Genomic DNA, 12,154 nt, shown 5'->3' on the forward strand with positions numbered 1-12,154 from the left:
CCAACATGCCTTTCGCTTAAGAGTCTGAGTGAAAATTAAAAAAAAAAAAAGAAGGTAGTCGGTCAGATGAGCACACACCGCCCGCCAGGTGATGAGGCAAGAACGACGCTGATGGAGAGAAGTCAAGGAGTCGATGCTGCGCCTACCGCTGCGCTCCTGCAGGCCAGGCCGCCCCGCGTGGCCCGGGCACCGCGCGCCCCGCGGCTGCATGGAAGGAGCTCCTATGCCAGGTCATAAACATCTCCCGTTTACTATTTGGTGATTACATGTGTGTATATATAGTTCTCTAGGCAACACATTTCAATGAGATAGTCAACTCGGAGGATACACAGGCCAATCTAACAATGAGAAATGCAGTTTCAGTCCGACAGAAGCTTGTTTCCCCCTTCCTCAAGGAAGGGGATGTAACCCTCTCTCCCCTCAAAAGCATCTCCAGCTCGAGCTGAAGTCCCCCACGGCAGCTATTCTTCGTCAGAGGAAGAGTTCTGATCCAGGGGGTACACCATGAACATCACGTCCGGTCGCGACGGCACAGAGGGGTGACCAGGCCTCACGATTTCAAAGCCCAAGAAGCTGAACGTCTTCAGGAGCGGAGCTACCAAAGAGAAGGAAATCGTTACCAGCAGGAATGCTGCTCTTTACCCTCAAAGCCATTAGCTTCCAAGTACAAGGACATTAAATGTGCCTGCGAGCCAGCAGCCCGCCCAGAACTTCCTGCACCCAAAGAAACCATTTAACTCAACATTCCTCCTCCACTAGACATCTCATCTCCTGCTGCACTCTTTGCGGTTGCTCTTAGGCATCGGGGGGATTTGGACCTCTACAGAGGACGAGGTTGCTCCGTGGGGAAATCCAGAAGCTCCACCTCATCCGACCCACACAAGACATCCTGCAGCTTGACTGCATGCTCGGGCCCTCGTTTTAAGCCATCGCTCCCCTGTGAGCAATGTGTTACTGTGCTGGTTGCAATATCCAACCTCCACAGCACCCAGCGATGCTCGACCTCAGACCGCTGAGGTGCCAAGCGGAGGAGCTCCTGCACACGAGTGCTTTTCCTCCACTGCAGGTCATTCTCAACACCACAACTAGGTGCAGCTCAATTTAGCTCCAACAGCACTGCTCCAGCTGAGGACAAGACAGCACAGCTCATGAAGCAGCAAAGAAAAATCAGAATTAAGGTTTGAGTTACTCCTACCATGGCAATCACTTGGTGAGCGGCCTGCATGCAGTAAAGTTTAAAGTGACACCTCCATAGCTTGGTACCTTGCCACAAATCTCCTCAAACTTCTGTCCTCTAATCACTCATCCGCCACGTCTATCTTTAGATACTAATGCAGCCCCCTTAAGCCACTGGCATTTATAGTCAGGCTCAGGATTACCTCTAAGTCTAGGAAGGGCAAAAGCGTTGGAGGATTCTTTTAAAAAAAGCAGACAAGCATCAGAGCAACGAGCTGGAACAGTTTGGCTCCCAGGTCGTCACCTCTCCCCGGTTTCCCCTTCCAAATCACACAAGTCTGATGCCAAAAGGATGCCCTCACTCCTTACCTAAGGAATATTAACTGATTTCTGGCTAAGAAAATATCCCAAATTGCTCGAGAACAGTTTTTCTCAAGGGAATGTAACTGCAGGACAGCCAAGTCCAGCTGGAGAAACTAAATATCCTCTTTCCCTTAGTCCCAAGAAAGGACTTATGTAGATAAGTTACTTCTTCCATGAGAAGCATTTTCTAATGCATAAGGGGAAAAACAAAAGAACAAGAATTATGCATGCCACACAATTAGTGCAATAGGAAGCCTGCTGCGAAGCCTGCCTTGGGTTTAGCAGATTTTGGTACAAGTTTAGTAGTGTCACTTGAGTTCAAGGGAGAAAACCTTGCCGTAGGAGCTCTCACCTCTATCTTCTCTGCTTTTTCTGAAGCAAATAAAGACGTAGTTTACTTTCATTTTTTCTTCAGCAAATTCCAGCAGTGCTGATAGCCTGCCAAGGAGGAAGAAGACAAAAGAACATCAGCTCCAGGAAGTCCTGTCCCGAGGAAGCCACTGGCCACTATCACCCGTCGGGATGTTTCAGGCAGGAAGATTCCCTGTTTACAGACACAAATCCCATCCGACAGAAACAATGGCTGCTGAAACAATGGGCTTCCTGCCTGGCGCTGTCCCGGCAGGGCCGCGGAGCGAGGCCGCGTGCCCGGGCGCCCGCAGGCCGGCACGCACGGACACCCGGCCCGCGAGCGGGGAGCCAGGCTCCGTCCCCCAGGAACACGCAGCCCAAGGGATCCGTGTGCTTTGGGTTTCGTGAAAAAGGGCTAGAGCCAGGCGGAAAGGAAAAACGGCACCGAAGGAGCACGAGCAGCCTGGGGACACACCGTGCGCAGGGCACGGCCCAGAGCCACCGCGTGGATCCCAGCGCCTTCCCAGCAGGAATGTTCCTGCCAGCACCGCCCGGCCGCAGAGCTGCCCCAGCCCCGAGCGCCCGGGAGCAGCTGCCTCCGCCAGCCCTGCCCCGACGGGCGTTGTGCTGCGCGCGGTGACAAGCAGGACTTCACTCGAGACCTCATTAAACAGCAGTCAGCGAGACGGGCACGCACCAAGGGAGATTACATTTGCAGGGATTTTGCTAATATGATAATGAACTATTTTAATTATAGCCTCTACTAGGCTGTTTTGCCCCGCTAAAAATAAGCTCACAACATTATGCTTGAAGTCACGATGACACGGGAGGGTAAATATCCTCCCGGGAGGATCTGCTCCTGGGAGAGCAGGCACTTGGACAGCTACAGGATTCGTGGGCTGATGGCAGGAAGCCTACAAAACGCTGCTGGATTCGGATTCAAATGAGACAAGGGCGAGACAGCAGCAACACGGGCGCTCGCTGAAGGTTTCCAGGGAGATTTTGACATAATTGGCTTGTGTCACGTAATGCCATGAAGTTTATTTCACCGTTTAGAAGGACTTCAGCGAGCTCTGCGGCGAACTCCGCTGAAGCCACATCCATACGACCGTGCTCCCTGCCAGCAGGGATTTCTGGCAAAGCATTTGGCAGGAAGGAGCTGCTCTGGAAGCTGCATTTACACAAACTTCTCAGAGCAGAGCTGCCTGGACAAAACACTATCGTCTTCTGCCAAGAGCGAAAAAGCAGACTCTGGCACAGCCAAAACCCGCGTGGCGGTGGTCCAAGTGCAGATCCACCTACTGATGAGAAGGAGCACATCAATATAATGAGGCTTTCCCTGAAAGAGAGGGAAAAAAAAAATATACACTTGCCAAATAGCTTTGCCAAGCGGCCAGTAGAACAAAACTGGAGAAGGGCTTGTAGGTTTTGCACACAAAGCATGCAAAGAATCGCCCCAACTCATTCAGCACTTTTCTCACTAGCTTAAGAACAGAGTCTGGAAACAGTAGCCTGTCTTAAAGGATCATCTAGGAGAAAAAGGTATATGAAGAAACGAAAGGAGGAGGAGGAGCTGTGGACACGGCCCTGGGATCCTGGACTTACCCTTCTTTGCTTCCATCAGCTAATAATCCATCCGGGATTTCCACAAAGAGGCTGTGATCAGAGAGCACTGCATCCCAGGAGGAGGTCTTCACCTCCGTGACCTTGTACTGGAAGTGGACAACGTGAGGCTTCCCTTCGTGCACTGGGACATCTTGGTTAACAGTGATCTTCTCGTCCTGCGCGGCGCGGGGAAGGCGGAGGAGGGGACAAACAAACAGAAAGATTTCATGAATTAGGCTACAGCATTTCAGTGTCCATCAGTACCAGGTAACACAAGCCCTATGCCTGCAAACATGGGAAAAAAAAGATTTTACAGTAGCCTTTTCATAGATGTGAACCTCAAAACGGACCTTAAATGTCCATTAAATGTCCTTAAATGTATTAGGTACAAACCACGTCAAAGAGGATTTTTCCCGCTGTACTATAACTGGGTGTTATATATATTTTTAATAATCAACATATTTTGGATTCCCAGCTCCACCCAAGTAGGCTTTTAAACCCACCACATCTTTGTTTTGAAGCAAATGTCCAGGCCAGTTCTAGAAACTGCACTTCATTGAGGTTTATGAAGTGCCAGGAGCTGGGAGGACTCAGGAGCAGCATCCCGGCAAATTACAGACCAAACAGCATTAGGAGCCTGTGCTTACATGCACATGCAAAGAGATTTTCCAAGGCCTTTTCAGTGGAAAACCATCGCTGAAAAGCTGGCATCAGCCTTATGGCCTGAACTACAGTTCTCTGAATACCTGCATTTTCCAGAAGACTTTGTCTTTATTCTGGCCTAACACATGCAAAGAAAAAGTGAAAAGTAAAATCCTAACAGCTAGGGGAGTATAGTTAAAAAGATCCAAATGCAAACTAAAATGGTGTTAAACTCTGAGAAGATCATTAAACTTTTCCTTTGCCCTTCCTTTGGCTCCAGGACACACCGCAATGAGTAATGAACCCTCAGAGTGATTTGCAGTCATGCTTTTCCAGTCCAAGTGAATGCAATTTTGCACACTGACACCATGTTAGACTTCTGGCTAGTGAAAGTCCATTCATTCACCACAAGTCTCTGCCACATCTTTGAGGAGCAGTTCATGAACTACCCTTCAAAGAAAACAACTGCAAGCAGCAGGCTGGAATAGCATCTGCCCCCACTGTAGCATGACCCGTTCTGTTGCCTTTCCCCTCCCTCTCCCCACGCACTCTTTAAGAGATGACCACAAATTGCTTTCCTCGATTTTACCACCAACTGCTATGGCAAATGTTTTGCCTCCTGATAGAAGGGAGGAAAACACAGCACAGAATTTGGAATTGGCTGATGCTGCACGGATTTGAGGACTGCAGCTAGGTCTTTTCCAGAGAGCACAAGCACAAACACCCCCCTCATACTGCCCTGCCTAAAACGGCAGGCACGCTGTTGCCCTCTGAGCCCAGCTTAGTCTTTCCTCAAGGAGAGTTTGCTGGTTAAGCTCCATTCCTTCTCCTGGCAATTTTTGTAGACAATTGGCAGTGAAATATGGAAATCTTTATTGAGGGAGACAAAAGCACCAATGAAAAAGAAATTCCGTTGTTTCCCAAGTGAACATAACTGCAGGGGACACTAAGTTGATCCCCTCTGCTTGGTTGCAGGCTCAACCATAGAGGATCTGTCACATTTACAAAGATACCTGCACAACTTGAAAAACAGAAGGAAATTGGATATTAGAACTAATGCCAGTTTTGCTCCTGCATCACAGGAGAAGACAGTAAAGAGAGAGACTTCTCTCCCCTTAACAGCTTCAACAGGTGAGGTGGAAAGTGTTGCACTCCACACAGGTCATTAAATGAGCAGCATCAATGGGCATTTGGTTTTACTGTACTGAAAATGCCTCCAATTCGGGCAAGAACTTCCTCTCCAGTAAGAATCTACTTTATCAGGGTGGCTAACTCAGCAGCTCATTATGAGCTTTGATCTATTGCTGGTGTAGATGGTGATATATATGTTGATGGTCTGATGATGATGTAGAGCTGGCCTGACAACACAAGCAAAACACCACTGTCACCCCAGGATAGCTCTAGATGCATTGGCACTAGGTACATGCATTTCTGTAGCCGTAGGCGGCAAGGACAGCATCTAAAGCTCAGTCTAGTCTGGACCTGTCATGAAATATTTCTCCTCACACCCATAAGATATGGGTGCAAATGCCCTCTCATCAGCAGGGAGAGGCTCCTCAGTATCACTGCTCTCTGAAGCAGACATTTGCTTTGAGGTGTTTTGAACTATTGAGGCACAAGCATCACTGAAAGACCAATGGTTCAGCCAAAACACTTCCAGGCTCCCGAGTCTGCATCGTCCCGTACGTTAATCATCATCACATGTACTAAAATAAGCCCCTATAGTCTTGACAATCGTGACAAGAAAGAAGCCATTAATTACGTTAATTGGAGACAATTACTCTTCGTGTAAATTGGGAACTACCTGGCTCTGGTAGCTTGTGCACGTGAAGCTGTGTTTAAAGCCCACAAAGCTTAGCATAGCCTTACTGGGGAAAAAAAAAAAGTTTACACTTCATTAGGATAAATATACTGTGGGAAACAAGTTTATTCACCAAGTTTGACAGGAGTTCCCATGACTGTGGCTGCTGCCTGCATCTATTACAGTTTTAGGCCAACTGCATTAAGGCATTTAACTGCCACTGAATTGAGCCAGTGATTTAAAAAAAAAAAAAAAAAAAAAAAAAAAAAGGCTTATACACCTCTCTTACTGGTAAGGACCCTTTCACATTTGTTTTTAGGGCGCAGAAAGAGTCTCCAGAAAGATCTTCCCTTCTCAAGCAAGAAGGGCTCACAGATGTTTCTTTTCTTACACTTCATAACAAGAAAAAACAGGGCTAGGAAGCTGAGAGGAGCAGGCTGGGATAGACACATTGGAGGGGGAGGCACACACACATCCATGCACAAAGACTGGCAGAAGGCTGAATTAGGAGGGGGAAAAGCTTTCCGTGTCTTCCAGCTCACCAACGGTTGCACATTTCCAGAACCTTTCCCATGCACCCAAAGCTAGCGAGGCTTTCACTTCCAAAAACCAACCCTACTGCAACAGCCTCCTCATCCAAAAACAGCATAACCGCCTGGATTAACAGAACCAGTTCTCCCGGTTCTTTGGGAATTAAGTTTACACAGCCTATCTCAGGCAGCTCGTTTGATTTTTTTTATTATTATTTTTTCTGTTAAAATAGAGTGAGCAAGATTCTGAGGAGAGAAGCTGTTCCTGTGAATCAGCAGCCCAGAATTCTTTGGAACACGCTCAAAGCAAAATCCTCTTTGTGCAACAAATGCTGAGTTTTAGTTCACCCCTGCACAATCCCCCCTGCCACGCTCTCAAGAGCCAGAAACACTCACCACGCTCTCTTTTATACATAACTGCCTAAACCATCAGCTCTCCAGCCTTGGGCTCCACTTCACTTGGTTGGAGCCTCCAGAAGCAGCCTCCGCGCCCAGTAACAATGCAGCGTGCCCAAGATTTTCCCTTGCAGATTCCCTCAAGCGTCCCGAGGAAGGCAGCAGGGACTTCCCTACACGCTGGCAGGAGGAAGGATGTTGTGATCCGCTGCAGCCAAGCGGGAGCCCGCAGGTGCGGCGCGTGCCAAGGTTGTAGCCAGAGCACGTCCTGCAGGTCGGGCCCGGGCTGCCTGCACGCTCTGACCACCGTTTCATTCCCAGTTCTGCAGTGAAGTCCCCTCGATAAAGGGCTGCGCGTTCAGTCTTGTAGCACACGACAGAACAAGAGCTATGGGAAGGCCCAACTGCTTAGTTTATAATACTGGGGGAGGCAAACAGGGTGCTGCGTGCTCTGGAGGAACAGGCTCATACACAAGGGTCATCTCTTGAGCTAGAACAGCTCATATAGCACGAAAATATTTATGTTTTGGGGTCCGGATGTCTTTCCAGGTCATACTGGAACATGCTGGCTGGAAAGCCCCAGCCTGCCCTAACTGCAGCACCACCAACGTGAGCAGGAACCTCAGCAGGAGTCTCAGACTCTCAGAGATGGTCTCAGTAATCTATGCCCAAAGTTAGGGCTTTAACTCCTTGTACCACAAACTCTGCAATGAAACGAGCTAGGTTTGTGAAGGGGCCAATTCTCTCTCAGCCTCTAGTAGCAAACGCGGTCCTGCCAGCCATAAACTCCACATTCCTGCTCCTGGGATGCCTCCATGCAGACACCTCCTCTGCAGGCTGCAGTCCCTGCTCCGGTGCTAATGGAAGGGCGTCCTGAAGGCAGCCGCTTCCGAGCCTCCGGACCGTGATTCCTTCCAGCACAGTCTCCTCCACATCGAGCCTGTTTTCTGCTCTCAATCTTGGCTGGGGTGCACATGACCCTCCACAAAATCTAGCTTCCAAGAGTTAAAGTCAGAGTCTCCTCTATTTCCTCATTCCCTCCCATCCCAAAGGGATACAGTGGTAAGTCCTGAACCCTGTTGGGAAGCTACTTCCATCTCTCTCTCATCTCTCTCTTGTCTAGAAGAAACAACCTCTGCTGTTTGGTACACCTCGAAAGATGCAGCTTAGTAGCACTAAGATGATGTAATGATGATTTTTTTTTTTATTCTGAAAGCATTAAGAGGCTGCACAGAACAGAGAAACTGGCATTTATATAACCACATATTGTAATCACAAGGTAAAGCAGGTGGGGCACATGCTAAAAATTCACGGAGCTGGCCCCGAAGAAAACTCCGACAGCAGGAAAAAGCAGTATCGGACAAGAATTGCAGGAGGAGACTTTCATAACTGTGACCTGAAAAGGCCTGCATCTTTTTATCATTTAAAGTCTGGATGCCTCCCACAGCATAATTAAAAATCAAGTCTAACACCTATGACAACATTTCTGTCTGAACAGGCAAATTTGCAAGCTTCTCAATAGATTTAGGCTTCCTCCTCTGCAGACCTTTGAGAAAAAGTCTTGTTCCTCCATACACAGACGATCTTTAGCCAGAGACAAACATCCCCATTGATTACTTTGGAATAGCTTGTGTTTATCCCCACAGGACTGTAAAAGGAAGCAAGTGTGGCTGTAATACACCCACAGGTGATGACTCTAGGTATTAAAATCATTCTCACCTTATATATCAGAGCTGAAAGAGAAGGATCCCTGCTACCCCCTCGCCCACCGGGGATCTTCGACAGTGGGTGAGGGGCATCAGGAGCACCACAGAGGCCCGGGAACAATGTGCCTGCAGCACTGCAGCTGGGGACAGTTACTCAAAGGTAAAATACTACTGCAAGAAAAAGAGAGAGAGCACAAGGTTACGTTAGCAGGCTCACATTTCCAATGCTACAACTTCAAAGCATTTGCCTTCCCGCTCCCTCCTGGCCACCAAGGCTTGCAGCACCTGAAATAAAACACTTGGAGCCCAAGTGTTGTTGTGTCAAAAATCAGTGGTGTTTTGTTTGAAACAGAGGAGGGGCTTTGTAGGGGAGAAGAGGAGAGTGCTGAGCAACCCCATGCTAATAAGGGACACCTGGAAGGCTGCCAGCAGCAGATGGCTGGAAATGCATGACCAGATGAGCACACATTTTCTATAGACAAATATCTACAAATAGATCAACAGGATCCAGAGGGAGGAGATTTAAGTTTCACATTTTCAAAGTGAGGAGGAGCCACCTCTGAACTGACATTTTCCCAGGCAAACAGAACATCGGAGACCATCCTTCAGCCCCAGCCCGCATCTCATGAGCTCACCCCACAGACTTTGCCCCTACTTTTAAGGGCTTTACACAAGAAAACAAAAAGTGTTTCCCTTGTAGCTTGGAAGTTTGCTTGGATCTCCTGCACATGGGTTATTCTTTTACTTTCAGAGCACTGCTTATTTTACCAGCCCCACAGAACCACTTTTCTGAGCACAGTGTAGCAGCAGTATTCCCCCAACAAGCCTGCAAAAGCAAGGCAAAGAAAACAGGCTTTTTTTTTTTTTTTTTTTTTTTTTTTTAGGGCTGCTGCTGTAGAAACACATCGGTGCAAAGCTAAGCACCAACTTTTCCACGGGGAAAAATCAAGGGGAACGTGAGGTTTATCTACAAGCACAGTCAAGAGAGGAACAAGACTGCAAGGGACAGCCTCCATGGAAGTACCCACACCTTACTGCCTGCCCAAAAACTTTTCAGGCACGTGTCTCCAACATGTTCTCACTCCAGTCCTCCCCTTTTCCTGCCCCTTCCACGAGCTAGGCAGCCTTAAGTCTCAAAAGATTAAGCACTGAGTCACACTATCCGAAGCACTTGAACCTCCTCTCCAGTATGTTGGGACACAGTCTGCAAACGAACAACCGAAACATCTACCAAGGCCAAAAAAATACCCTTCAATGCAATTAAAACCCGGGCGGACCACTTAAACGCTCCCGTCTTGGCATCGCACGGCAATGAGTTTTCTATGGGAAGCACAATAGCCTTCCTCCACATTCTTCCTCCTCCAGGCTGGCTCCACATTGCTCTTCAGCAGGCAGCAGGCTCTGCTTGTAGGAGACACTGCTTGAAACACAGTAGAAAAGCCACGAGGCAGCGGCACCGAAGGCGTCGCCGGGCAGACGCCCTGGGGTGCCCTTCTTCGTGTTAACACAGTCCTTCCTCCCGCCGGCGCTGGGGTATCAATGGGCCAGTGTGCGTTGGGCAGCGCGGAGAGGATGACAAAGCACTTTGCTGTGCAACTCCCCACCCCCAGAAAGCTGCTGGCAGCTTTGTTATTCCCTGCCCTCCTCCCTCGTCCCCCCCCCAGGCAACAATGTGCTATTGATAGCGCTCTCCAACTTGTGGCCAGGCATCAAGAAGCTGGATAATGAAGTGTAGTTGTGGGAAAAAAAAAAAAAAAGGAGTAGTTTTCATGCAAAGCAGATCCAGGCGCTTCCTGGTTTTCCTTCCTCTGGCACATGCAGAAGTCAAAACACAAGAGCCCTTCAACCGCGAGCTCGACCCTTGCTGCAGCGCTGGGGCTTTGCTGCTCTCCAAGCCCAGCCCAGACCCGCACGGTACCTGTGTTCTCCACAAAACTGCAGCTTCAGACGCCGGGGGACTGAACCAGCACCCTGGCCTTATGCAGGGGCAGCATGAAAAAGGCAAATGGGAAAAGCTTTTGCTTCCTCCAGTGCACGTTGGCAGCAGGACCAGAACTTCCCCAAGTCCAGCTCCCAGCCATTCCCTGCCGCCTGTGGGAGCAGTCACCGCTCTGCTCCGGGAGATCCAGCGATTCCTTAAATTTAAGTCTGTGCTCCATCTGCTCCAGCCTCTCCCCTCTTCCCAGGTGCTGCTTCCCTTCAGCTGGGCAGCTCCACTGAAAAGGAAATGAGCTGAAAACCCCTAAGAGACCCTTTAGCTAAAGGATTTCCCCGAGAGCAAACGTCTTGTCCGGCTCCAGTCGGTGCAACTTCCACCTGCAAACTCTGACAGTCTCCGGCTCTGTACCCTGCCCCAAGGAAGGGCAAAATCAGTAGATCTGAGCTTAATCCGACCGCTTTCCAGGACACCTACAGGTGCTGCACACCTGAAGCTCCAGGGCTGCTTACAATCCGTAACTGTGCGTTTGGAAAACTAGAGTTTCTGAACACTCACGGTGGATGGAGAGATCTACAAGCTCCCCTAATGCTATGGAAATAAACATTTTTCTTTTTTTTTTTTTTTTCCCCTCCATTTCCAAACAAGCTCTGGAGCAGCTGCTGAACGCAGCCCAGAATAAGAAGCTCCTATACAGCAAGCCACGCAAGCAGCTCCCAATCCGAGGAGCAGCCGGGATGCTGTAACCTCGGGGCGCAGCGTCGCTCGCGTCTCCGCTCCAGGTGCGGGGGCCAAGAAATAAAGCCCTTGGACACATTTTTTCGGGGCTCTTATCTACACATTTCAAGAGCAACTCGGGAAACGACACTTCTGGAGCCCTGTCTGAAGGGGCAGAAGAGAGATAATTTGGTCAGTCGCGGGGGGAGGGACAAAAACAAAAACAGTGCTGGGAAATAGCAGGGAGCGAGTTCACGGCTGCTGGAAACCGATCTGCCAGGAAAAAAATAATGGGGTCTTTTCCCTATTGTTGCTTGGGAACCGCTTTCCTGCCGAGGGCTGGGAAACCCTCCTGGCACCGGGTGTTTCCCAGCAAAAGGGGCTCAGACAGGGGCGAGCCGGCGCCCCCCACACCAAAGAAGCCCCCCCCAACACCTCATACGGAAAGGGGCCGCGCCGGTGGGGGAGGACGGGGGGTTGCTACTGAGGTAACGGGCAGCGCCCAGCGACGCAACCGCCTTTTCGGCCGGGCCCAACGGCCGCTCGCGGGCCCCGGCGGGGAGAGGGGCGGCCCCGGCGCCGCGCGCGGAGAAGGAGAGGGGGGAGCCGGTCTCGCGCCGCCGCCGCGCACCTGTCCTGGGCGTTTATCATGGTGGCTCCGCTCCGCTGGGGCTCGGCTCGCCGCGCGCGCTCAGCCCCTCAGCCGCCTCCCGCCTCGCTCGCCGCCGCGCTCCGACTGACCCCGCGGGCCCGCGCCGCCCGCCCCGCCCCCGCCGCGCGTGCGCGCGCCCCGGCCCCGCCCCCCCGCGCGCGCCCGCGCCGCGCCGGGCAGCCTGGGAAACCGCCGCCCCAAACAAAGGCGCGCCCCGCCCCAACCCGCCGCCGCGCAGGCGCGCTGCGCTCCCCCTCCCTCCCCACCCCCCGCCCCCCC

The 12,154-nt window shown here is 50.6% G+C and overlaps 1 protein-coding gene across 1 annotated transcript; it reads right to left on the reverse strand.

The window, feature by feature from the left end:
• Positions 1-231: 231 nt before the first annotated feature.
• OAZ2 (ornithine decarboxylase antizyme 2) lies at positions 232-11,904 on the reverse strand. Its single transcript, XM_088538219.1, is given in 6 exon segments — positions 232-595; positions 1,892-1,977; positions 3,496-3,671; positions 8,584-8,664; positions 8,666-8,741; positions 11,855-11,904. Coding segments are annotated over 6 exon segments (573 nt in total). The 5' UTR covers positions 11,875-11,904; the 3' UTR covers positions 232-461.
• Positions 11,905-12,154: the final 250 nt, after the last annotated feature.

Source organism: Tinamus guttatus, unplaced genomic scaffold (assembly GCF_059628265.1).
Source record: "Tinamus guttatus ecotype Peru unplaced genomic scaffold, ASM5962826v1 Tinamus_guttatus_pri_ptg000942l, whole genome shotgun sequence".
NCBI lineage: Eukaryota > Metazoa > Chordata > Aves > Tinamiformes > Tinamidae > Tinamus > Tinamus guttatus.